We start from the raw sequence: 27,500 nt of genomic DNA, 5'->3' as shown, positions 1-27,500 counted from the left end.
GCTCTCTTTAATTTATCTTCTTGTTTTTCTTCTGTCTTCACAGCTTACTGTATATTTCACTCTTTTTCTTCTTTATTTTTTTGTTATTGCTTCTTGACTTTCATACTCCTACTTTTATTTTGCTTCATCATCATCATCAACAACACCATCATCTCTTTTTCCCACCTTTGGATGCTGTGAGAGAGGGTCCAAAAAGCAAGGTGGAGAAAAGGCACACTAGAGGGAGTACAGTCTACGATATACTAAGTGAAATGGGCCACTCACTCATCAACTCACCACACAAGCCCTTGGAATCCTGGTCTTACCTAACAAGGGCTAACCATCTGCATTTTTTTTCTTTTTTGAGCTGGGGATTTTTTTTTATATATACCCGTCGAGCATCAAGTGAAAAAATGTGAGCCAAGTCCTTCTCATGTACTTAAGTTATATCTCCTTCTACTTCCTCTTTCGTATGATTCTCTTCCTCTTACTAACTCATCTATTTCTTCTCCTCTTCGTCTTCCTTTTCTTCCTCTTCCATGTCTTTGCTATTTCCCTTTTCCCTCATCCTCCTACTCCTCTCTCTTCTTCCCTCTTCTTCTCCTCCACTTCCGTTTCTTCTTCTTCCTCCTCCTCCTCTTTCCCTTCCTCCTCCTAATGGCTACACGTGAAGCACACTGCATAGAGTCAGGCGGTGAGGGATTAGATGATGATAGATGACTCTCTCTCTCTCTCTCTCTCTCTCTCTCTCTCTCTCTCTCTCTCTCTCTCTCTCTCTCTCTCTCTCTCTCTCTCTCTCTCTCTCTCTCTCTCTCTCTCTCTCTCTCTCTCTCTCACACACACACACACACACACACACACTTGTGGCTCCTTGCTGTCTATCTCTATCTCCCTCTTCATCACATTCGCTCTCATTGCTCACTTAATCACCGTCAATCTCTCCCACTCTCTTACTCTCATATATCTCCCAGACTCTCTCTCACTTTCTCACACCCGCATTCTTTATTCCCCTCATCACTCTTTCTGACACGCTCTTTCTATAGTTTCTCTCTCTCTCTCTCTCTCTCTCTCTCTCTCTCTCTCTCTCTCTCTCTCTCTCTCTCTCTCTCTCTCTCTCTCTCTCTCTCTCTCTCTCTCTCTCTCTCTCTCTCTCTCTCAAATCCTCTAATACCTGACCTAGTATTCCCCCAAACGACCCTATTCCAACTCTCCTTTCAATTGACCCCAATCTCCATCCTCCACCACTACCAATCACACAAAATTAATTCCTCGTATCTTTTCACTCATTTTTATCTTCCTTCTGCTGCTACCAGACTAAATTCTTAAGCTTGGGAGACGCTTTTAGAGGTGGTGGGGTTTGATAGGGCCTTCATTAACCCCAGAATTACAGCTAATATTCCCTAAATTGTACCAAATAATCTGTATCTTTTAAATGTAATATAAAAGATTTCCATTGGTTGTTGTGGTTAAGGGTTTTTATTTTTTTATATTTATCATTAGTTTTTTTTTTTTTTTTGCGTTTTCAGCAGTCTGAAAGAAACGGGAATTGGCACCTTTATCTGCATACCCCCTCCCCCCCCTTTTTTTTCTGCTTCTAGAGATTTTTTTATAAGTTTGGAGGCCCTCTTGGGTTAAATGGTACTGAGATAAATTATGGAGTTTGGAGTAATCTCTCTTTTTTTTTTTTTTTTTAGTGGATTACCCCCATTAATTCACACTCTCAGCACACATATATACATATATGCATACTAACACACACAAACGTACACTGATACAAGTACATAAATGTCTCTAATTGTACATTTTAATTCTATGCTGCCATTACACGTTCAGGAGTACAAACGCCTGATATGTTAGACGGTCGCTGTCTGAGAGAAATAACACTGAAGCATTATTTAATACTACACTGTGATTTAAACTTTTTAGAGTGGCCTTTATTTCTCATTACAATTTCTCACTCAACAGTATTACTAAACAAGGTTCCGGACAGTTCTGTATTTCATCTCTCTCTGTTTCTCACTTCCTCTGTTAGCTAATATTCCTGAGGTGAGAGATATGGTATGTTTCGCTGGCCATAGATGGTTCTCCTTGATATGATGCGTCAGGGAGGAAAACGAAATGCCCTAAGTGTGAAGCAGACGTGAGAGTAGGCTAAGCTTTGTCCCTGGGTGTACATTATAAGCTTTTTTTTTTATTTTTTATTTTTTTCCTGAGTTTTGCCACATTTCGGATACAGCCAGATTTATGTTAAGTTGTCATGGTGTGAAAGAAACGAGACTGAAAAATAATGGAGGGCCCAATTGGAAGCGACTCTGATGATTTCGTTTCAACTCTTCTCTTGCTATTTATTCTTCACATAAACCTAAGTACTGCCTCGTATGTTGTTGATGCAAAGTACAGTATGTCGGTATGAAACGATGTAGATAGTATATATATAGATATATATATATATATATATATATATATATATATATATATATATATATATATATATATATATATATATATATATATAGTATATATATATATATATATATATATATATACAGTATATATATATATATATATATATATATATATATATATATATATATATATATATATATATATATATATATTTTTATGTGTCCGACCCTGGGCATAGGCTTCACAGTCTGCTATCAAGGCCCAGCAGTCCTCCTACATACCATACACCTCTACATGTCACCACTTCGGCGCTAACACCCACCGTCCATATTGAATACATGCTAGGGCTGTCTCATACAGGACTGGTGTATTGGTATTAGCGGGGGTATTTTTACGACATGTCGGCGGGTCTTCTGGTAGATCAGTAAAGCCTGATTTAATGAAATTCAAGTCCTTAAACTGTTCCCTGCCCCAGCCGGGATTCGAACCTGGGTCCGTAGGCCACCTCTCTACCGATTGAGCCATATATATATATATATATATATATATATATATATATATATATATATATATATATATATATATAGTATATATATAGATAGATAGATAGATAGATAGATAAAAGCATGTCAAGGTGCAGTATGCAAAATAAATCGCCAAGGAAGATATGTTACTGAATCTCCAAGCTGCTTAAAATACATCCCATAATTTTACATTAACCTTTCATATCTCTGAATCCCTCGTCCCGGCAGCATAACTGAGCGCATCATAAATTCCCTGTATTGTTGAGCTCGTGCATCCAGCATTTATATTTTGCAGTCTACTGGTAGAGATAAAAGACACTAAAGCATTATGACATGAAGTGCATTCTCCCGGTCACCAAGCCGAGCAAGCATATTAAAGTAAGCGCCTCGTAAGCCCCCTGTGTGTCTGTGCTCTTCCACGTTTCAGCAGGTTTTATTGTTGGTTAGCCCCTTGAATCCAGTGAAGAAGTTTGAATTTTCATTCTGGCTTCCTTCAGACAGTGTTATTCTCCTCATAATAGACTTTCGAAGTAGAGGATTGGAAATAGTCTTTACAAGAATCTCACGGCCCTATCGGGCCGCTAAGCACTTGTTCAAATTAGGAACGTCTCTGAACTACGCCTCAGTTTTAGAGCAAATGCTTTGCGGCCTGATCTGACAGCAAAGCGCCTACAGAAATGAGAGCCGTTTCTGAACACTTAGCACAACCACCACTATCACAGCCACCACCACCACAACCATCACAGCTACCATCACCATCATCATCATCACAGCTACCACCATTATGACCACCACAGGTACCACTATTTTCTGCTTAATAAAATCGCCTGGTCATAGCATCAGTGAATTAATAGACATCGGACTGTAGATGTACCTCTCTCTCTCTCTCTCTCTCTCTCTCTCTCTCTCTCTCTCTCTCTCTCTCTCTCTCTCTCTCTCCAAACACGGACAAAACTCCACGGAAATGCCCCGCCGCCTCTTCCACGTGCGGGAATTATGACACCAATAGGGACACTTATTACTGGCTAATATATTCCATCAGAATATATCAGTCGGCATGAAATTGAAACTTGCTCATTTGGGACCCAATTCCAACCATCCTGCCAAATATCAAAATCTTTTTTCTCGTTTTTGTTGTGCAACACACACACACACACACACACACACACACACACACACACACACACACACACACACACACACACGTACCCACAGGATTATAGAATATTATATTTAACATCTTCAGCTCAGTAAAATCGTATGGTGCAGGCCTGATGAAAATGAAAAATTCTGTACGTCGCGGGGCTTCAATGGCTAAGCTGTCTTTGGGTTTGAGGTTATTGAAGGCTTAGGGAATGGAAGAATCACATTTATACTATGGACTCTCATGATTTAGTCGGTGTGTTTTCAGCTGACGGAGTTGGGCCACTCCCACATCTTGAATGTTATGTTGTGGCCACATTAAATTTGACAGACCCTAGTCATGAGAGAGGAATGAATCTCCTTGGTTACTAGTCAAAGCGACCCTCCAGTCTGACTTCACTTTGCCGTCAACTAAACATGAAGGGGTTAAGGATCTTCGTCAGGTTGGAATAAAAACGCGCTGTAGTTATACTGGGTTTCCTTTAAGTATTTCCCTTTAACAGAGTGAACTAGAAAGCGCTTAGAGAGCGCATACCTCCGCCAATGTCATTGCCATTAAAAAGGATCCGGATCCAGGGATAGAGGATCCGGGTCCGGATCCGCCCCTAAATTTAATCAATTCTTTCTTGCTCCATGGCCCACCCTTCCACAAAATTTCACTGATATTCATTGAGAACTTTTGGAGATACTGTGCGGGATACTCCGGATCCGGATCAGCCCCCAAATTTAATCATTTTTTTCCTTGGCCCATGACCCACCTTTCCACAAAACTTCATCAAAATCCACTCATAACTTTTTGAGTAAAGTTGTTAACAGACAGACAGACAGACAAACAAACAAACAAACAAACAAACGCCGGCAAAAACATAACTCCTTGGCGGTGGTAATAAGGCGAGGATTATTATGATGGTGATGAGGGTACCGAATAGCAGGAAATAGTTGATGGTGATGATGATGATGATGTTGATGATGACGATGATGATAACGTTTTTGGCCTTCGAGAAACGGCACCGAAACATTTTGACGTGAAGTCATTTTATTTTCAGCGTCATTGTTCACTGGCATCGCCCCAGCCAGCACCATTACTGAGCTCATTGAAGGCAGTGCCTCAAAAGCTGTCGATGTTGCAGGTCTGTTACACTCCAGGGGTGCTAACAGATTTCGTGTGTTACTGGCTTTCTGCTCAGAGTATTTCGAAGGCTTGGATGGTGAGTGAATGGAGTTGTGTGTGTGTGTGTGTGTGTGTGTGTGTGTGTGTGTGTGTGTGTAGGGGGAGATGGGGAGTGAGGGGGGGTCCATTTTGGGTGAGCGTTCTCCTGATTAATGGTTTCTCATAGTTTTGTGCTTTTCCTGTTTCTGAGGATGTTGCTCCAGATTATTTTTCCTGTATCTTTTCATGAATTCTCTTCCTCTTTTTATAGTTTTCAATTTTGTTTTTCATGTTTCTATTCGAGGTTTCTACTGCTTTTGATTTCTTTTTTAATTAATGGTTTCTCATGTTATTACGGTACGTTTTTCCTGTTATTAGAGATGGCTTATTTTACCTTTGCGTTTTTCCAGTCTCTGCTGTTGGTTTCTATTTCATGTTTTTTTCTTTATTCTGAAAAAGGAATGGTCCAGCTAAAGAATGGTCTCTCGTCGCTTAAGGGTTTATGACTATCTCCTTTCCTGCTTTTACTGTCATCTGTCCATCCTGAATGTAAAAATAGATTAACACTAAAACATGATGGTAGTCACGAGGTAGTTCTACGGAAAAGATGCAGAGCCGTAGTATTGCCTTTTACCCCAATTGACCTACTTGAAGTAAACACAAGAGGACGAGAATCTGGGCTAGGTTATCGTGAAAAGAGTGTAGTCCATCTATTTGCTTCTCCAACTTGTTCTCATTTTAGCCTTTGTTCATTCTTCTTCCTCTTCAGAAACATATTCCTCACCACCCATTACTTATTTCCGTAATATGTTCAAATTTTAACCCAATTTCCTCTACTTTACGTCCAAAAAAGTTATCCTGGTTATCCATTATTTTCTTTCTCCCATAAAAATAATGTTCCCCTCTTTAACCCAACATTCCCTTCTTTATCTCCACACACTTGTTCATGGCCATTCATATTTTTTCCCATATCATCCCATTTTAAAGCCAATGGCCTCCCCCTCTTCTTCCTCTTCTTGATATATATGCTGCTGGCCGTCCATTATATTTTGTCAGTATTTTCTCATCCTACCTCACTGTCCTCCTCATCTCCCCTTTCAGATACATGCAACTGGCCATTCATTATTTTTCCCCACAGTTTTTTCATACTATTTCAATGTTCTGCTCATCTTCACGTCCAAATGCATGTTCCTTATCTTATTTTCCATTCTGTTTCCCCTATACACCCCTCCGGACATGTGGTCCTGGCCATCCATTATTTTTCCTCTACGCTTCCCATATTAACCCAATTTCCTTTCAGTACCCATTCAGATATGTGTTCCTGACCATCCATAATTTTTCCCTTATGTCTCCATGTTACACCATCCCCTATTAGTCAAATCCTTCCATTACCCCTCCCCATACATAACCCAATTTACTGTACTACCCCCTCCATATATTGTGTTCCTGTCCATCCATTATTTTTCCCATATGCTCCCATGTTAACCCAGTTTCCTCTCCTACCCTTCCAGATATATGTTCCTGGCTATCCATTGTATTTTTTATGCGTTCCCTTTCTGGCTCATTTTCGTTTACGTTCAGATATACGCCGGTGGTGACAGGGAGAGCTGGAGCTCCCGTTTCACCAGCCCTCAGGACTTGATCCTGACCATCTCCCTTTTCTGAACATTTTCAGTGCATTCATTTACACAGAGAGTAGGCCAGCATGCTCTCATGATACCTCTACCTTCAACTGTCTACACCACACTACATGCGCATAACATATCACACCTTCTATTCACATCTTTAGTAATGGCCGCTGCAATCTTACAATCAAATGAGGTGGTATCTCGGATTGCCACCACCGGCAGGGTAGGGCTGGAGGCACAGGGTCCTCCCGGTCGCTATCAAGCGACTGTGCCAGCAGCGACTGTTGCTATTTCCGGGAATGCTCGTCGGCGAAGAGGTGACGGTGCGGCCTTATTCTTTACCAACATCCGCGGCCTTACCACAAATTTAAACTCAGTTCATTTTTTCCTTCAGTCCATATCCCCTTTGGCCCTTTTCCTCACAGAACCACAAATCTCACCCTCTACCGATATATCTCCATTTTGTTTTCCCGGTTACCATCTCCTTACAAACTTTCGAAACAAGGGCGGCACCTGTTGTTATATCAAATCCCAATATGCAGTTGACACTATTTTAAACTTCACTTCATCCAGTTTGGTTACTCATTATATAAATTAAATTGCCAAAACATTACCAAATATATCTGTGTAGTTTATCGTTCCCCCAATGCTTCTTCGGAACCCAGTGTATTTGATTCCATGTCCACTCAGTTGAGTAACCTTGACCTTGCCCTTGGCAATGAAATTACCATTTTGGGTGATTTTAACATACACAATGTTGAACGGTTATTGCATTCTGCCCGGACTGACGACGCTGGTCTAGAATGCGAGCTGTTTGCGGAATCGTTTAATCTCACCCAGTTGGTAAAGCAACCAACCAGAATACCTGATAATCCTGACCATAATGCCCATCTCTTGGATTTATTCTTGACAAATAATCCAGATCAATACAGGATAGAGGTACTGTCACCACTTGGATCCTCTGACCACAATCTCATCAAAGCCTCATTAGTTAACCCTCCTACACCTCCCCATTCCGAACCTGTCAGGGTGACCCGATGGCACTTTGACAGGGCAGACTGGGATGGATTTAGAAATTATCTTGCTGATGTTCCATGGCAGTCTTTCTTCTCTAGTGATCCCAATTCTACCCAGTCCCACATTTGTGACTTAGTACTAGCTGGTATGGATTTATTCATACGAAGTCAACAATTCACTAAAGATCAAACTCTCCAAAATGGTTTGATGGCAATTGTGCCAGAGCAACAGCCCAAAAGTCATTAGCATATAACTCTTACTTAAAATCAAAAACACCTGAATCACTCTCCCAATTTAAAATTGCTAGAAATCATGCAAAAGCTGTATTAAATCTATCTAAATCAAACTTTCTTCAAAAGCAAGCATCAAAACTACTTAACAACCCTAATGACAATAGAATATTCTGGTCAACTCTTAATTCTTTCAATAATAACTTTAACAAGTCATCTTCCATTCCCCCACTAAAATCTTCAGATGGCAATATTACAAATGACCCACGTGGGAAAGCAGATATCTTTGCTAGTACCTTTGCAAGAAACTCTACCATAGATGATACCAGCCAGAGTGTCTCAGTACTGGAACTTGATTCTCCCGAAATTACCCCACTTAAAATACAGACAAGATTTGTAAAATCCATCCTAGACAATTTACCTACCAACAAAGCTCCAGGTCCAGATGGAATTCCGCCAATTGTTTTGAAAAAATGTTCCCTGAACTTGCCTCTGTCCTAGCTAAATTATTCAGACTATGCATACGTACTTCTTTATTCCCAAATTCATGGAAAGAAGCCAATATCCACCCAGTTCCGAAGAAAGGAAGTTCGTCTTACCCCTCCAATTACAGACCAATAGCTATCACATCTTCTCTTGGTAAGGTATTTGAAACTTTAATTAACAAGCATATTGTTAAACATCTTGAATCCAACAACTTAATTAATGATAGACAATACGGTTTTCGCCACGAAAGATCCACCATTGACATACTCAATCTCTTAACTCATACCATCCATCAATCAATTGATCTTTTTGGAGAAACTCATGCAGTAGCTCTTGATATCTCTAAAGCTTTCGACAGAGTATGGCACCGTTCCCTGCTGTCTAAACTCCCTTGCTATGGACTAACGTATTTTGTTCCTTTGATTTCTTCATATCTTAGTGACAGGAAAATAAGAGTAAAAGTAGATGATGTATATTCGAATTTCCACTCAATTAACGCCGGCGTGCCGCAGGGATCAGTACTGGCGCCAACCCTATTTCTGGTTCATATTAATATTCTCTTATCTGTCACTCACAATCCCATTCACTCATATGCAGATGACTCAACACTACATAGTTCATTCACACTCAGACATCCATTTACAAAGTCTAATATCTCTACCTCTCAACTCAACACAGCCATCTCCATAAATCAAGATCTATCTACAATCAGTGAATGGGGACAAAACAACCTTGTCTCTTTTAATGCTAGCAAAACTAAATATATACAGTTTACTAATAGACAGATATTGCCAGATTCGTACATTACCTTCAGTGCTACTAATATTCCCATCTCCAAAAGTATTGAAATTCTTGGTGTCTCACTTAACAGTGCCCTCAGCTGGACCTCTCATGTCAGATCACTTGCTAAAACCGCCTCAAAGAAACTTGGATTATTGTACAGAATCCGTAACTTCTTCGCCGATGAGCAGTTAGCTATAATTTATAAGAGTCATGTGCGCTCTCAGCTTGAATATTGCTCACCCTTGTGGAATGGTTGTGGAGAGGTTGCATTAAGACAACTAGACAAAATTCAGAATAAAGCTGTTAGAATCATTAACAACCTTGCCATTACATATAAACTACCTCCCCTGCAAGTAAGAAGGAATGTTGCCTCCCTTGCATTATTTTACAGATATTTTTTTGGCAAATGCTCAGACGAAGTTGCGTCCATGGTGCCACCTCCCCATGCCTTCCCTCGTGCTACACGGGCATCTGGTAGCGCTCATGACTGGAATGTCACTCAACCATATTGCAGAACTTCTGCCTATCAGAATTCTTTCATTCCCCGAACTGTATCTCTCTGGAACTCGCTTCCCCAGAGTTGTTTTCCTCCAAATTTCAACCTACAACTGTTCAAGTCTAACTGTTACAGATATTTTATGAACAGAGGACACCAGTAATCTGGTGTATGGATTATTTTTTTTCTCCATTTGTTTTTCCTTCCTCCGTTCTGTTATTAAAAAAAAAAAAAAAAAAAAAAATTTAACCTCTTCTATCCTGTACCCATGTTTTCAGATCATTCTTGCTGTTTACAGATTGTTTTATAGTTTTGGAACGACTTTTTGACTGGGGAGTTATGTATTGCCCTCATTAACTTTCTCACCACAAGAAATCGCCCTTAGGTTTAATGAAGTTGTCTGAAAGTGGCAAAATTTGCTAACGACGTCGCCGGATTGAACAGGTTAATAGTGATGTTCTAGTGACTATACACCCTTCTTCATATGTTGTGTTTCAGCTCAGTGCCCTCTCCTTATTCTTCATTCTTTCCTTCTTAACCATACCCCTCCTTCTTCCTCTACAGATACATGTTCCTGGCCATCTACTCCGCTGAGATGATGATCAAGACGGTGGCCAAGGGGTTTATCCTCAACAAGTACACCTACCTGCGCAATCCGTGGAATTGGCTGGACTTCGTGGTGATAGCGTCCGGCTACGTCACGCTCATCATAGAACTCGGCGACATGGATGTGCAGCAGTTCGGCAACTTAGCGGGGCTTCGAACCTTCAGGGTGTTGAGGGCACTGAAGACCGTCTCCATCATGCCGGGTGAGTACTGGAGGGACGGAGGAAAGGGGAGGGAGGGAGGGAGGGAGGAAGAGAACTGAGGGATATAGGTTTAACAATATTGAGGAATGCAATTAAGGCAGATGGTACTTTTTGTGAAGCATCGAACCTTAAGGGTATTGAGGGTGCTAATGACTGTCTCCATCATGCCGGGTGAGTACCATAATGGAAGGATGGAAAAAAAGGGGAGGGAGGGAGGAAAGGAAGTACAAATAGAGGGACATATTAAAAAAGGAAGATTGGTATTGTGATATATTGTACTTTGTGAGACTTCGAACATATTGAGCATTGTGGGCAATGAAATCCGTCTCTATCATACCTGGTGAGTACTGGAGGGTAAAGATGAGGGATAAAAATATTGGTGAATGTGGAAGAGTTACTGATACACACACACAAAAATAACAACACGCACCAAAAACTATCAGGCTTCGAACCATTAGAGTGTTGAGTCCATTCAAAGTGAATACTAAAGGGAAGGCGGTGGAGAAGGAAGGAGGGAGAGAAAGAAGGAGGGAGAAAACCTGTAAAGGGAAGGAGAGATGATGTGAAGAGATGAGAGTTGTGAATGGAAGGAAAAGAAATAATACTAAGCCATAGGTAAAGTCTGGTGAGACTTCAAACCCTCAGGCTATTCAAGAGATTTTGCATTAGACAGAGAGAGAGAGAGAGAGAGAGAGAGGGGGGGGGAGAAGAAAGTAAGGATGGAGGAAATCTACTTAGGGAAAAAAGGAAAGTTGTGAATTCGATATTAAAATTTGGTGCAGGTTCGAACTTTGAGTCATGAGAACATTGAATACCTGGCTGTGTGTAGTAGAGGAAGGAGGGAATGGAAGAAGGAAAAGGGGAGAGAAAAAAGAAGGGAGGGAGGGAGGAAAGGTGTGGAGGGAGAGGGAGGATTTAAAGGGAGGGAATGAAAACATGACGGAAGGCACAGAGATAGACAGAGGAAAAGAGACAGTGAAAAGAAGGAGAGTAGGGAAGAGGCAGGAATGGAAACAAGGCCAGGAGGAAAGAAGAAGTGTGGGAAGGGGAGAAGACAGGAGGAAATGGGCTGAGGCATAGAGAAGGAACGAAGGAGAAAGGAGAGGAAGAAAGGATGAAACGAATATGAAGTGGGAGGAAAGAGAGAGGAAGGGAAGAATGGAGAGAAGGAAAGGAGTAAAGACAGGTAGGGAAGAAAGGAGGGGAAAGAGGGAGAGAAGACAAGAGGGAAGAGGAGAGAAGACAGGAGGGAAGAGAGGTAGAGAAAAGAAGAGGGAAGAGGGGTAGAGAAAAGAAGAGGGAAGACAGGGAGAGGAGAAAGGATGAAAGTTATTGAGACACAGATGGCGGTTGGCGAGGCATCGAAGCATCAGGGTCATAAGGGCGATGAAGGCCGCCTCCATCATGCCGGTGTGAGGGAGGAGGTAGGAGGGAGGGATGGAACAAAGGTGTGGAGAGATGGAGAGATGGAGTGCAGGGAAAGAAAGAAGGAGGAGGGGAAGGAAAGGTGCGGGGGAAAAGACATAAAGTGGAGGGAGAGAAGGGAGGAGGAGGGAGAGAAGGAGAAAGAAGGAAGGAAGGAAGGTGTGGAGGAAAGGAACAGATGATGTGGAGCGAGGGTGAGAAGAAAAAGGGGAAATAATCTAATCCATTGACCTTGAGAGAGTTTAAAGTGATGAAAATGGAGAGATGAAAGGAAGGAAGGAAGGAAAGAAGGGGTGAGGAAAGGTGTGGAGGGAAGGAGGGACGATGTGGAGGGAGGGAGGATAGATGGAGAGGGAAAGAGAGATGATGTAGAGGGAGGGAGGGAGGGAAGAATGACTTGGAGGGGAGAGAGTGTTTAGGGCGATGAAGAACGTCTGTATCACGCACGATGAGTAATGGGCGGCTGGAGGAAAGGAGGCAGGAGGGAAGCTATGGAGAGAGAGAGAGAGAGACAGAGAGAGAGAGAGAGAGAGAGAAGAAAGAGGAGCTATGGAGGGAAAGAGAAGGAGGGAAGGAGGGAAAGATGGGAGAATGAATGGAAGGAGAGAAGCTGCAGAGAAACTATGAAAGAAAAAGGGGAAGGAAAGGACGAAAAGAAGGAAAGGTAAGGAGAAAAGAAATGAAGGAAGAGTGGATAGAGAAGGTGAAGGAATGGAGGGGAAGAAGGCCGTGGAGAGAAGTAGTTAAGTATGAAGAATCAGATGGCGTAAAAAAATATGAATAATGTGTGAGAGAAAGGAAAGAGAGAGAGAGAGAGAGAGAGACGTAGGAAAGGAAACTGAAGAGAACTTTAGTTAGAGGGAATTTCAGAGTCCTTGATCATGCCAGGTGAATAATGGAAGAGAGAGAGAGACAGACAGACAGACACACAGACAGAGACAGAGACCGAGACAGACAGACAGATAAACAGACAGATAAACAGACAGACAGACAGAGACAGACAGACAGTATACGGGCAAAAAGAAAATCCAAGGAAAAGATAAGAGTGAAGGAAGACAGGAAGAATGACAGAGAAGGGAAGGAGAGAGGAAAGGAAAAGCGTGAAGGAAGAAAGGAAGAATGGGAAAGAAGGGAAGTATAGGGGGAAAGAAGAAGGAATGCAGAAATAAAAAAAAAACAATAAAAGAGAAAACAAAGGCTAAGAGAGAGAGAGAGAGAGAGAGAGAGAGAGAGAGAGAGAGAGAGAGAGAGAGAGAGAGAGAGAGAGAGAGAGAGAGAGAGAGAGAGAGAGAGAGAGACTAAAACGGGGTGAGAAAAGGAGGGATGATATTAGGAAAGAATGAGGAGGAAAAGAATGAGAGATGAGGAAGGAAGCAGTAGGGTTAAGGAGGGAAGGAGGTGGGTAGGAATAAAGATAGAGAAAAAGGAGAACCAATAAAAGGAGAGAGGAGGAGGAGAACGAAGGAACAGTAAGGAAGAGAATGGGGAAGGAGAGAAAGAAGAGACACGCAGACAGACAGACAGACAGAAGGGAGAAGGACATGAAGGAAAGAGAAGGAAAAAAAGAAGAGGAGTAAAGAATGAAAAGATAGAAAGGAAAAGAGATGGATGGAAAGAAGGAAGGATGGAAGGGGGAGGAGGAGGAGGAGGAGGAGGATGAGGAACAAGTAAAGGAGGAAGAAAGACGGAAAAAAGATGGTAGAAGGGAAAAAGGAGGGGGAGGAGGGAAAAAGAGAGAGAAAAACGAGGAAGGGAGAGAGAGGGGGGAGAGAGAGCGGAGGTAAACTTGGAAGCAACGTTTTTTCCCAATCAAGCCTTGTAAGGGCCGAGAAGAGAGGGGAAATGAGAAAGAGAGAGAGAGAGAGAGAGAGAGGAGGGGGGCTGGAACTAGGAGCATGTGGAGGTAGGGCAGAGAGCTCGAAAGAAAAGAAAAAGATGAAGAGAGGAAAAAAAGATAAGGTAAAAAGGGAGGAAGGGGAGAGAAAGAGAAGGGGAGAGATTGGAAGGGAGGACCGAAGGGGAGAAAGAGAGGGGAAGAGAAAACAAAGGGTGAAAAATGGAAGGAGAGAGAGAGAGAGAGAGAGAGAGAGAGAGAGAAAAGGGGGGCAATGTAGGAAGGAGTACGGGATAGAGAAGAGGGAGAGAAAGGGGTATAAGAAGAGGCAGGAGAGAGATGGAGAAGGGAGGAAGAGAAAGCAAAGGGAAAGAAATGAGAAGAGGAGGGGAGGCAGAATGACAACTGGGAGAGAAAGGAGGAGAGAACAAGTAGTAGAGACAGATGAAAGAAGGGAGAGGGGAGAAAAGAGAGAGAAGGATAGAAGGAGGAATGAGAGGAAAGGAAAAGATATCTTGAAGGGAGAGAGGAAAGAGAGGAAAGGAAGGAAAGGATAAAGAAAGAGGGGCAGGAGAAGAAGGGGAAGGGGGAAAGGGGATGAGAAGAAGAAGAGAGAGAGAGAGAGAGAGAGAGAGAGAGGGAGAGAGAGAGGGAGGGAGGAAGGGAGAGAGGGATGAGAGGTGAAAGAAAGGAGAGGTGAGGAAGGAGGGAAAACCCGAAATTTATCTACATTATGTCAGTTGATTACCCGTGAGAGAAGAAAGTTGAGAAAGAGAGAGAGAGAGAGAGAGAGAGAGAGAGAGAGAGAGAGAGAGAGAGAGAGAGAGAGAGAGAGAGAGAGAGAGAGAGAGAGAGAGAGAGAGAGAGAGGGAGGGAGAGAGAGGGGGGGGAGGGAGGGAGAAATGTGACTGAGAGTGAGTGAGGAAGAATTTGTTGAAGAAAGATAATTATGGAGAAGTACGTGAGGTATGTGAGAAAATGAGTGAATGTGAGATACTATGTGAATGTGAGAAAGTGAGCAAGGGTGTGAGGGGATGTGTGAAAGCAGTGAGAGCGAGGGACATGTGCACGATGGTGTGGGTATATATTATAAAATTTGGTGAAGACTGAGAGAGAGAGAGAGAGAGTGTGTGTGTGTGTGTGTGTGTGTGTGTGTGTGTGTGTGTGTGTGTGTGTGTGTGTGTGTGTGTGTGTGTGTGTGTGTGTGTGTGTGTGTGTGTGTGTATGTGTGTGTGTGTGTGTGTGTGTGTGTGTGTGTGTGTGTGTGTGTGTGTGTGTGTGTGTGTATATGTGTGTGTGTGTGTGTGTGTGTGTGTATGTATGTGTGTGTGTGTGTGTGTGTGTGTGTGTGTGTGTGTGTGTGTATGTGTGTGTGTGTGTGTGTGTGTGTGTGTATGTATGTATGTATGTGTGTGTGTATGTATGTATGTGTGTGTGTGTGTGTGTGTGTGTGTGTGTGTGTGTGTGTGTGTGTGTGTGTGTGTGTGTGTGTGTGTGTGTCCAAGAAAGTGAGCGAGTGAGTTTGTTTTAGAGACAAGACAGTATGTGGAGTATGTGACGAAGTAAGAGAGTTTGTGAGCTAGATTAATGAGTGAGAGAGAGAGAGAGAGAGAGAGAGAGAGAGAGAGAGAAAGGCAAACAGACAGACAGACAGACAGAGACAGAAACAGACGGACAGACAGACAGACAGAGGATGAGGAGCAAAAAGAAACAGAGGAGAATGAATGGAAAAAGGAGAGAAAAGGAGAAATAACAAAGAGAAGAGGAAGAGAGGAAGAGGAAGAAGTGGATGAAGAAGACATAAAAAGTGATGAAAGAGGAAGACACTATATTAAAATGCGCTTGTCTTACATGGTAGGTAATTAGGAGAGAGAGAGAGAGAGAGAGAGAGAGAGAGAGAGAGAGAGAGGTTGGAGGAAAGAAGGTGGAGGAGATATAATAAGAGAAGGGAAGCAGGAAGAAATAAAGAGGATAGAAGTAGGAGGAGAAGAGGCGAGAGGAATATTGAAAGAGGAAAGGAAAAGAGAAGAGTGAAGGGTGAGAAGAGAGGAGGAAAGGATGAGGAGAAGAGAGGAAAAGAAGAAAAAGAAGTGAGTAAAGAAGGAAAGAAAAGGAAATAAGAAGAGGGAATTACCATAGAAAGGAGAAGTGACGAAAGGTGGGGAAAAGAAAAGGGATGAAGGGAAAGAAGAGAAAAGAAAAAGAATGGACAGTAAGAAGGAAATGCAGTAAGGCAGAAGAAGAGGAAAAAACAATGGAAGGAAGGAAAGAAACGAGGAAGGAAGAAAGGAAGTGAAGGAAGAGAGGAAAAAAATAGAAAAGGGTAAAAGATGTGAACGGTAGGGAAGAGAAGAGAGGGGAAGGAATAGAAGAAAAGATACGAGAGAAGAGAAAACAAAAGCTAAGTACAGAGAAGAGAAAAAATACTGAAGTAATAAAGAGAAGGGAAGAGAAGACAAGGAATGAGGAGGAGTCAAGAGCAGATAAAGAGTGAAGAGGAGGGAAGAAGAGAGAACAGGATAGAAGAGATAGAAGGATAGAAGAGAAGGGGAAAAGTGAACAAAAGGGTGAAAGTAAAGGAAAAAAGGGAGAAAGAGAAGAGAAGAGAAACATATAGTACAGCCGAAGTTAGTAAAGGAACGGAAAGAGAAAAGGAGAGGAAGAGAGACTTAAAGATACAGACAAGAGATGAGAAGCAAAGAAAAACGAGAAGATAAAAGAAGAGGAGAAGGGACGAAGGAGAAGAGAGACGAGAAGACAAGAGAAGACGTGAGGGGAAGAGAGGAGAGAAATCAAGAAGGAAAAGTTGTGACTGAAGTTGAAAAATGAGAAGCAACTCGTTCAACTTGCCACACTAAGACCGCGTGAGAGAGAGAGAGAGAGAGAGAGAGAGAGAGAGATGAAAAAAAATAACTGAGAAGGAAGTGGGGGAAAGCGGAACGAGAAGAAAAAGCTATGGACGAAGATTAAGAACAAAAAGAGGAAAGATAAAAGTAATAGGGATAATGCAAGAAGATGATAATGATAAGGGCGGAGGGAAGAGGACGAAAATATAAGGTGGTAATGATAATGGTGATAATAATAACAATGATAATGGCGATGACGAGAGAGAGAGAGAGAGAGAGAGAGAGTACGAAGCGGGTATCAGGGAGCATGTAACCCCTGCATCTAAGTGACATCCATTTTAGTGCAATCTTTCGTAAACCAGAAGATTTTATTTAACTTGGGAACGATCTCTAGTACTGAAAGGCTTTACTTAGGCTGTATCTAACCCCTCCAGTTCAAAAGTATATCCTTAGCTGAGTAAAATCGTCAGCAGACAGCAGGACTTCAACGAAAAAAATATCACCTTATTCTGTGGGCTAACCAAGGATGTTAGAAAAGGATGCAATGTTGGGTGTCTACGGTGGAAGGAGGAAGGCTTGGTAGTGTGAGATGTGTGTAAAGCGTGACAGTGTGAAGTTAGCTGGTGTGACGTACGGCAGTGTCAGGTTTGGTCATGAGGTCTGAGTGTGGGGTCTGGCGGTGTGTTGTAGGGAGTGTGAAGTGTGGCAGTGTGAGATGTGCTAGTGTGTGTGGCAAGGTGAGGTGAGGCAGTTTGAGGTGTGCTAGTGTGTGTGTGTGTGTGTGTGTGTGTGTGTGTGTGTGGTTTCGTAGTATTGATCAGACTGTTCTACACAGCCAATGCTTCAGTAAGTTAAAATCAAGAGTATCAGTACGCTTACAAAATATAACAGAGTTGCTATATTGACATGGCCAGCACTTTCATGGTCGGGACAGCTCGAATACTCAGTTCCATCCAAAACCAGACCATTGAATTCACCTGAGTGAGTCATCGGAGCCAAACCCTCTCATGGTCGGGAAAATAAATATTCCCTCCCACCCGACACTCAGTGATTTTATTCAGCTCATTGAGGTGTAGAAGCCTGAGTGTTAGTAATATCTGTTCACTTTAACTTGGCCTAAAAATACTTACCATCTCTTCATCTTGACTCTTTATTCACTAGTTTAACAAAAAGTTAATATTATAGAATGGTGCTAGTCAAGGTGAAGTGCTAAATGGAAAGGAAGTAGAGCCATATCACTGCTTTTTGTCACTGAGCTATGTGAAATAAGCTAGAAAAGGACGAGAATCTAAGCCAAGTTAAAGTGAAAGAGGTAGAGTAACTGTTAGCCCTATCATGGTCAGGAATACTCTATATTCCAGCTTACGTCGAAAGATATTATTTAAGAGTGAATTAAAGGAACCTTAGTGTTGAAGACGATTATGGAGGGAGAATGGAAGTGAAAAATTAGGAAAAGTAATGGAGATGACTGCAGGCCGAATAAGAGAGAGAGAGAGAGAGAGAGAGAGAGAGTAAATTGAAACAGGGAGATAACGTGAGAGAGGATGGAGAGAAACGGGGAGAGGTAGTAGAGGGGAGGAACAAGTCTCCATCGTGTCTGGAGCTTGTTTGGCAGGGTGCCGGAGCGAGCGAGCGAGCGAAAGAGAGAGAGAGAGAGAGAGAGAGAGAATGTTAAGTGGAACGAGGATCAGCGAGAGAGGGAAGGAAGGAGAGGAGAATCGAAGGGGAAAGGAAGAGAAGGAAGTAAAGGAAGAAGGAGAGATAATGAAAGGGAATGAGGAGATAATGAATGAAATAAGGAAGTTAGTAGACGAGAGAGAGAGAGAGAGAGAGAGAGAGAGAGAGAGAGAGAGAGAGAGAGAGAGAGAGAGAGGTAATGGCGGGGAAGTTAGTGGCAGAGTGAAGGTGGTGAGGAGGAAAAATGTGGAAGGAGGGGACGGAGGGAGGGAGGAATGGGCCGAGGAAGGGAGGGGAGTGATAGTCAGGACTCAAGGAGGAAAAAGGAAAGAGAGAGAAGGAAAGAGATAGAGATGGAGATATGGTGAGGAGAAGAAATAGAGCGAGGAGAGTGAAGAGTGAAAAAGAGAAAGGGATTGGGAAGAAGAAGGAGAAAGGGAAATTTAAAAATTGGACAGAAAATTATGAGAATGGGATAAAAATTCTCTCTCTCTCTCTCTCTCTCTCTCTCTCTTTCTTTCTACACATATATATATATATATATATATATATATATATATATATATATATATATATATATATATATATATATATATATATATATATACACGTGTGTGTGTGTGTGTGTGTGTGTGTTTCTGGCATACATTATTGACAATTTGTTTATCCATTCTACATATTATGTTTCACTATCTATTTGCATATCTATCTACTTATACTATCTGTGTTCCTCTCAAGTAACTTATCTTTCTTTTATTTATCTATTTCTATCGTCTTTCATTTTCCATGCTATCAACCTACTTAACTCTCTTCTTTGCGTATCCTTTTATTTACATTTACATCTATCATATTTTCCCTAACGATCTATTAATATAAACACTCGTAATAATTTCTGTTTTTTGGCCACTTTTTTGCAACGTCCAACGCTTGACAAAAAATCCCAAGTGGCCTTTAATGGGATTTATGGTAATGACGGTTGTGGTAGTTGTGGTAGGGCTGATTGATGGTGGTAGTTGTGGTAGTAGGAGAACCTGGTTGGGATAGTTGTCGCGGTGGGTATGGATGATGATAGTAGTTGTGGTTGTGGTTATGGGTGATGATAGTTGTGGTGGTGGTTATGGGTGATAGTAGTAGCTGTGGTGGTGGTAGTGGTGATGGTAGTAGTTGTGGTGGTGGTGGTAGTGGTGATGGTAGTCATGGCAGTGACGGTAAGGCTGGTACGTGATGATGGTAGTTGTGGTAGTGGCAGTATGATTGGTTGATGGTAGTAGTTGTAGTTGTGGTGCTGGAGTGAAATTGTGGTTGAAAAGGACAGTATTTGATTATTATTGAGTTCGTGTGGCGATTGTGGTAGTGGTGGCAGAAGCGGTTGATGGTGGTAGTTGTGGTGCTGGTGGTGGAGGGAGGTGGTTAAGTGTGGTAGTTGTGGTGGAAGGGGGGGCTAATTTGCGGTGAGTTACTATATTAATTATGGTAGTTGTGATAGAGTCCGTCGATAGTGGTAATTGAGGTACTGCTGGTAGGACTGGTTGATGGTGGTAGTTATGGTAAGGCTGATCGATCGTGGTAGTTGTGGTGTTGGTGATGGGGCTGGTCGTTAGTGGTAGTTGCGGTAAGGTTGGTGGATAGTGGTAGTTGTGGTTATAGTGATGATGGTAGTGGATACAGGCTGAAAATGGTGGTAGTAGTGGTGGCAGATGATGGTAGTTGTAGTAGTCAGAGAGGTTTACTTTGGCAGTGGTAGTAGCTGAGCCGATGGTTGTGGCTGTGCAGATTGTTGTGGATGAGGGTAATAGTGGTAGTTGTGGTGGTAATTTCGATAGTGGTGGTAGCTGGACCGACTGATTGTGGTAGCTCATGTACAGTCGACAGCAGAAGTTCGTCCCTCTCAGCGTGCGTATACGAGCCTGTTGATCTGGGAACATTGTGTGAGATAGAATTGCCAGGTATGTTTTAAATGGCTAACATTAAAGAAATGTGTTCGGAGATAAGTTAACAACACATTCCCTAATGATTGTATTGAACACCAGTGTCATACTGTACATTCCACAATAACGTTATTATCCCACCCGCTGCAGTTCATTGTTATCATTAGAGAATGTGTTGTTAACTTATCTCCGAACACATTTCTTTAATGTTAGCCATTTAAATCATACCTGGCAACTCGATCTCACACAGTGTTCCCGGATCAACAGGCTCGTATCACGCACGCTGAGAGGGACGAACTTCAGCTGTCGACTGTACATATATAATAATTGTGGTTGTAGGTAACGATGGTGGTAGTTGTTGATTGTATACAGTAAGTTGATAATTGTGGTTCATGACTGTGGTAGTGATGAAAATAAAAACCGTTGTTATTTGTTATGATTATTATTATTGTTGTTTTTATTTTTGTTATAGTTTGTTTTTGTTGTGATTTTGTTGCTATTGTGTTCCTTTTCATCTTCCTCTTCTTCCTCTTCCTTCTTCTCTTCCTCATCTTCTTCTTCTTCTTCGTCGTCGTCGTCTTCTTCTTCTTCTTCTTCTTCTTCTTCTTCTTTACCGAATCGATTGTGACATTTAGAATGCTAATGATGGTAGTAATGATGGTGATGAAAGTGATTAATGGAAACACTGATGGCCGTAAGGGAAATTATTTATGAGAGAGAGAGAGAGAGAGAGAGAGAGAGAGAGAGAGAGAGAAGACGCAGAAGACTGACGTGAGTTTTCTCTTTCTCAAACTACTTAATTTGACAAAGGGTAACTTATATATATTTTTAATCGACGTTATTTTACTTACGCATTATCCGCAAAGAATTTCTCCCTGTTAAACATATTCACACGGTGTTAGCCGAAAAAAGAAAAAAGCTAAATACATAAAAACAGACGAAAGGAGAAGAATGTCAAGAGGAGATAGGACTGAAAAAAAAAAAAAAACTGCTTTGGATTACAGGGAGAAGGGATGTTTATATGTGATGTAATGTTTATATGCAGTGTTTGTGTAATGTTTATATGTCGTTCTCAAGGTTTGGAATGTTAGTCGTACTTGGTAAACAACAAAGAGCGCCCACACACACACACACACACACACACACACACACACCATCTGCAGGCAGCTTAGTAATGAAGGTCCAAATGCAAATGTATACAGACGCGACATCAGTAGTCTATGTTTACACTGTACACACATACACACACACACACACATGCGACTCTAAAATTAAAATAAGTGGTGTGTGTGTGTGTGTGTGTGTGTGTGTGTGTGTGTGTGTGTGTGTGTGTGTGCCTGAATATGCATGAACGCAGACTGTAATAATTTAGGCTGAGCAGGGAGGAGGCCATAGTGGTGCTGTATAAACATGAAAAATGAAGAGGATATTATGCACTGAGGGAAAGTTATGTGTACTTGAAGCCATAGGGCCGTGTTGTGGTGAAAATAAAAGGCTGTCTGGCATCTCTTATTCTCCTCCAGTTATTTACGTTATTTATTGTCATTTTCGATTTAGCTCTTCCGGCCAAAATATTTAACCACAGAAGAGTTAGTGGCGAGTCTTTTTAAATCCACGAGTAGGCGGCACAGTCATTCAGAAGCCCACAAATAAACAGAAGTCTGTATGACATTTTTACACGGAAGATTATTTGCACTGATTTTCTCTTTTTTTATCCTTACTTCAGTTTTACTCTGAAAACTCTAAGCTTAAAAAATATAACATGAAATTTAGTACTGTAAGTGGCGTTCAACATATCTGGATTTACGTGAATAGTGAGACGTAAATGAATATTACTATTTCTTTCCAGATATATAATTATTATATTTAGGAATATTATAATAGATTGATCAAAACTAGTCTCTCTCTCTCTCTCTCTCTCTCTCTCTCTCTCTCTCTCTCTCTCTCTCTCTCTCTCTCTCTCTCTCTCTCTCTCTCTCTCTCTCTCTCTCACGTGGAACATGTTGTATAACGCAGACGCATAACATAATTTATAAAATTTGATCCTACCTAGAACACTGTTAAGAGCCCCAGCCCAGCTACTTAACTTCGGTACTTAGGGCAGGCTTAGGTGTGAGTACCTGAGGGGATGGCAGAGTACTCGGGTTAGCGTGTCTTTACTGTGCTGAAGGTGTGGTAAGGTAAGGTGTGCTGTGGCAGGGTGTATAGTGACTGGGTGTAGTGTGGTAGGATGTTATAAAGCAAGATGTGGTATGATGAGGCAGGGTGTGGTGTGGTGAGGCATGGTGTGCTGTGGTGAGGCAGGGTGTGATGTAGTAAGTCAGGATGTGGCGAGGCAGGGTATGGTGTAGTGAGGCAGAGTGTGGTGTGGTGAGGCGGGGTATAGTGTGGTGAAGCAGGGTGTGGTGTGACAGGGTGAGATAAGGCAGGTGTGGTGTGGCAGGGTGTGGTAAGGCAGGGTGTGGTGTGGTGTGGCAGAGTGTGGTGTGGTGAGGCTGGGTGTGGTGTGGTGAGGCAGGGTGTGGTGTGTTAATAACAGGGTTGCGGTAAGGGAGGGTGTGGTGAGGTGAAGCAAGGTGTGGTGAGGTAGGGTGTGGTGAGACAGGGTGTGTTGTTGTGAGGCAGAGTGTGATGTAGTGAGTCAGACTGTGGTGAAGACGGGTATGCTGTGGTGAGGCAGGGTGTGGTGCTGCGAGACAGGGAAGAGTGAAAGTAATAAGGACTTAGTACAAAAAGCTTAGGTAGTGAAGTACTTATTTTAAGCTCACAGTACACTTCCATGTACTGAACACTTTCCCCGAAGACAGGGGAGAGTCAGGTTAGTTGAGAGAGAGAGAGAGAGAGAGAGAAAGAGAAAGGGGGGATAGGGAGGGAGAGGGAGAGAGGGGGGAGTACAACAACGTCCGCCTCGGGTACTATAACCTTTCCAGCAGCGAAGAACAAGAGAGCATTGACAGAACAAAGAATAGTATAGATTACCTCTCTCTCTCTCTCTCTCTCTCTCTCTCTCTCTCTCTCTCTCTCTCTCTCTCTCTCTCTCACACACACACACACACACACACACACACACACAAACACACACACACACACACACACACGCACGCACGCATGACACGTGCGTGCGCAAACCACTTTCGTATTGTTATTGTGTGTGTGTGTGTGTGTGTGTGTGTGTGTGTGTGTGTGTGTGTGTGTGTGTGTGTGTGTGTGTGTGGTAGAAGTACATTTTGAGATCATTGGAGTGTGGTAGTATATGTGCATGTGTTCGTCTGCGTGTACGGTGTGTGTGTGTGTGTGTGTGTGTGTGTGTGTGTGTGTGTGTGTGTGTGTGTGTGTGTGTGTGTGTGTGTGTGTGTGTGTGTGTGTGTGTGTGTGTGTGTGTGTGTGTGTGTGTGTGTGTGTGTGTGTGTGTGTGTGTCTGTGTGTGTGTGTGTGTGTGTGTGTGTGTGTGTGTGTACTACTATTAATAATTTTAACCCACAAAAAATCTAAGACAACCTTATATTTTCCCCAAGTATCTTAACATTCTCCGCGTACCACCAAGCCCTTCACTCCCATAACATACAGTAGGTCTTCATAAATGCATGTTACTTCCTCTCAGGTATACCGCATTTACCTTAGGCTTTTAGAGGTGAAATATTTAAGTGCGTCCTCTATTAACCCTTCCACTACTAAATATCTTTCCCACACAGAATAAAATTATCTTACAGTACCGATAATAAAATACGAAAATACGTCATTGGATATTAAAGAGCTTGAATAATCCCTTAAGTACATTACAAAAAATCCGAAAACTTAAGAAATCCCGTATTTCATGAATGTGACTGCACTGACTCTTTAATTCCTAGGTCCATTAATCCCACAAACATTACTCCCTGGACCCATTATTCCCCAGACCTATTGATCCCAAACCCATTAACCACAGACCCATTAACCCCAGACTCATCAACCCCAGACCCAGTAATCCCAAACCCATTAACCTCTGACCCATTAACCCCAGACCCATTAACCCATGACATATTAACCCCAGACCCAGTAATCCCAAACCCATTAACCTCAGACCCATTAACCCCAGACCCATTAACCCCAGACCCATTAATACCCGAACCATTAATACCCAGATCAATTAATACCCAGACCCATTAATACCAACAGCCATCAATATAAACACCCACCAATACCCAAACCCATTAATACCCAAACCCATTAATATTCAAACCCATTAACTCTAGACCCACTAATCCCCAGACCCACTAATCCCTGAACCCATTAACTCCTTCCATATGGGGACGCCTTTTCCTTCTTTTTTTCTTTTCTCATTCATTTTATTTATTTATTTATTATTTTGCTACTCCCAGAATAATTTCAGCAACTTAGACATCCAGCAGTGAAATGTGTATTGGACTGTATCTAACCCATCCATTCAGAAAGGCTCTCCAAAAGCAAATAAAGTCGTCTGGAGGCACCGCGACTGTATAAAAATGACTGCCTGAGTTATATAATACAAACTACGTAATAAATCCTCTGAAAACCACCTTAAACCCAGTTGCATTGTACGTTTGAGAGAGGGGAGGGAGGGAAGGATATTCGTACGTGTAATTCACTGAGCCTTTCACTGCAGCTGGTGCATTTCAGTATTGTATTTAGACACCACAGGGGAATTTGTTCAACTGAAGGAAATCCAAGCATGCATACCGTACAAATACGATCTCCAGCAACCCCTTTTCTCCTTTCACCACACATAGGAATTATATTTAACACCAGACGATTTTGAGAAGAATCCTAGTAATCAAGGGGTTAATAATCTCCTAACCTCATTCATCTCGTTAACACTAAGGCGATTTTTTAAGATTAAATACCTAGGCAATTGAAACAGTTAATGAAAGCTATACTTGCACCTGACACCACCAGCTCGAAAACACCCTCTTCAATTAAATAAAATAGTTTGAAAGTAGCAAGAAAAATATAAGAAAACAAAAAAAATAAAAAAACATTATCAGGCTGAAGGGGTTAAAATAGCCAAAAACTTCATTACAGAATCCACCACATACTCCCCCATTTGCTAGGGCCATAAAAACGAGTCTACCCCTCCCCTTGCCTTACTAGCTAGCCGTCGAGCCTGTTAAAAATGGCGTCCTAATGTTATTCCATTTTAAGCCCTGCCGCACTGTATTTTAGAGAAAGAGAGAGAGAGAGAGAGAGTTATGGTGGTGTTATCAAGTTTGTGTGTGTGTGTGTGTGTGTGTGTGTGTGTATGTGCTGTAGGTATGTAGGCTATGTGTGACGGGGGTGGAGGGTGTGAATAGGGCCGGAATGCGTGAGTTATGAGCTTGCATGAATAACTGATGAGTGAGGGAGCACGTAAGAAGAGTAGGAGTGAGGGAGTATCGAGTGAGTCAATAATTAAGAAGTATTACTGAGGTACCACAGGGGTGAGTATGGGTGAAGATGGTGGGAAGAGGTGCTGGTGGTGTAGTGGATAGAACGCTTGGCTGGAGACTGAGTTGGTCGCGGGTTCGATTCCGGCTATTTCAGGAAACATTTGGGGACTTGAACTGGATATCACAATGTTCACTGTTCTTCCTCATGTCCCCACTGCCACTTCTTAAACACCCTCTCTAACACCACAACACCAGGCAAGATTGTAATATCCCAGGTGTGCCTAAGTAGACCTGGTCTCTCTCTCTCTCTCTCTCTCTCTCTCTCTCTCTCCTGATATAAAAGGCAATCGCTTATCCTCTATGTAGTTACTTAATTCACCCAAAGCCCTCCACCAGATACCTCTTCGTCGCTTCATTTTGTTGACATAACTGGAAATGGAAAGACTGACTGTTCGTGGTATGTACATTCTTCAACATACTCTAGTTCTTCACCTTCTGTTTTTAGTGGAAGGGGCTGAACATTTATGATAGGCATAGCCTTCTTCATATTCATTTTCAAACCTACTTTTAGACTCTCCCGGTTCAGTTCAACTCTCATATCTTATAGCTCCTCCCTTGATTCACTACAAAGAACTATGTCGTCAGCAAATCGAAGACTCTTCAATCATTCACCCCTTATGCAAATTCCTTTACCATCCTAATCTAAATTTCATAAAACGTCCTCTAGGCATACTGAGAATAACTTGGGTGAAATTGCGTCTACTTGGCCAACACCCCACTCTCTTTTCATATTTCACTCTTTTCTTATCGAGTTTTATGGTAACAGTGCTATCTCAGTTTAATATCTTCTTGTACTGTCCGTAAGTTTCTCCTACGCCTTGTCCTTGAATTGCTGTCATCACCGCCGCTGTTTCCACTGAATTAAATGTTTACTCATAATCAAGACATGGGATGCACGAAGATCTTATCTGTATTTTTTATGTGCTAAAAACGTGAATATGGTTTGTTGAATAACGACTACGAAAAACGGCTTGTTCTCTCCGTTTGAACCTAGTGAGGGGGTACTTGGATATGGTAGAATTTCTGTGAAAAGTTTGTGTACAACAAAGAGAAGATTAATGGGATGGTAGGTCTTTAGTCCTTTAATGTTGCGTTTTTGGTGGAGCAGAATAATGGACTCATTTTTTGTGTGTATTTAGATATTCCTCTAACTTGTAGGGGTTTCGTAAACAGCTTTCTAGTTCGTTTAATTAATGCAGTAGATCAAAGGTGAGACCCTGATGACCAGCCTTATCCCCTTAATTCCTCTTTAGGTTTTCTTTACTTTTATGGTAATGTTGGGATATGCCGTTTCACCAGTACCGTATCCTGAAATTGTTTCATCTAAATCTCCTAACACAGTATGTATTGGTTTTATGCACTCCTTACCTTTCTCTGTATCTTCATAAAAATACCTCCTAATACTCACAAGTAATGTCGGAGGTCAAAATTGAACAATGTTTTATATCTCTTAATCATCTTGATATTCAGGCCTACAGCTCTTTCATTTACATTAAAGGATTCTTCAAAATCTGTCTAAATATAATCCAACACCATTTACTTCTTATTCATCCCTCACTTAACCCTCTGACCGCACTACCCCTTAAGATATCCTGATTTAAAGTGAAAGTGTGTATATGGGTAGTCGATCAGGTATAGATAATAAAGTGTATGAATAATTATGTATCTACCTGAAATTTAATGAGAATAAGAGTGAAT

The 27,500-nt window shown here is 41.9% G+C and overlaps 1 protein-coding gene across 1 annotated transcript in view; it reads left to right on the top strand.

Annotated features, from left to right (window-relative positions):
• LOC145414591 (sodium channel protein 1 brain-like) overlaps nucleotides 1–27,500 on the top strand; it is a 1,229,691-nt gene that overhangs the window by 204,682 nt on the left and 997,509 nt on the right. The window contains exon 4 of the mRNA XM_080284113.1: nucleotides 10,407–10,651. Within this exon, the coding sequence (XP_080140239.1) occupies nucleotides 10,407–10,651 (245 nt within the window). The remainder of the gene's footprint in view (nucleotides 1–10,406; nucleotides 10,652–27,500) is intronic.

Source organism: Coenobita brevimanus, chromosome 100, assembly GCF_032717465.1.
Source record: "Coenobita brevimanus isolate Jiangsu-jjx chromosome 100, ASM3271746v2, whole genome shotgun sequence".
NCBI classification, from domain to species: domain Eukaryota; kingdom Metazoa; phylum Arthropoda; class Malacostraca; order Decapoda; family Coenobitidae; genus Coenobita; species Coenobita brevimanus.
The sequence above is the reverse complement of the archived record's forward strand: the minus strand, read 5'-3'. Positions and strand labels throughout refer to the sequence as shown.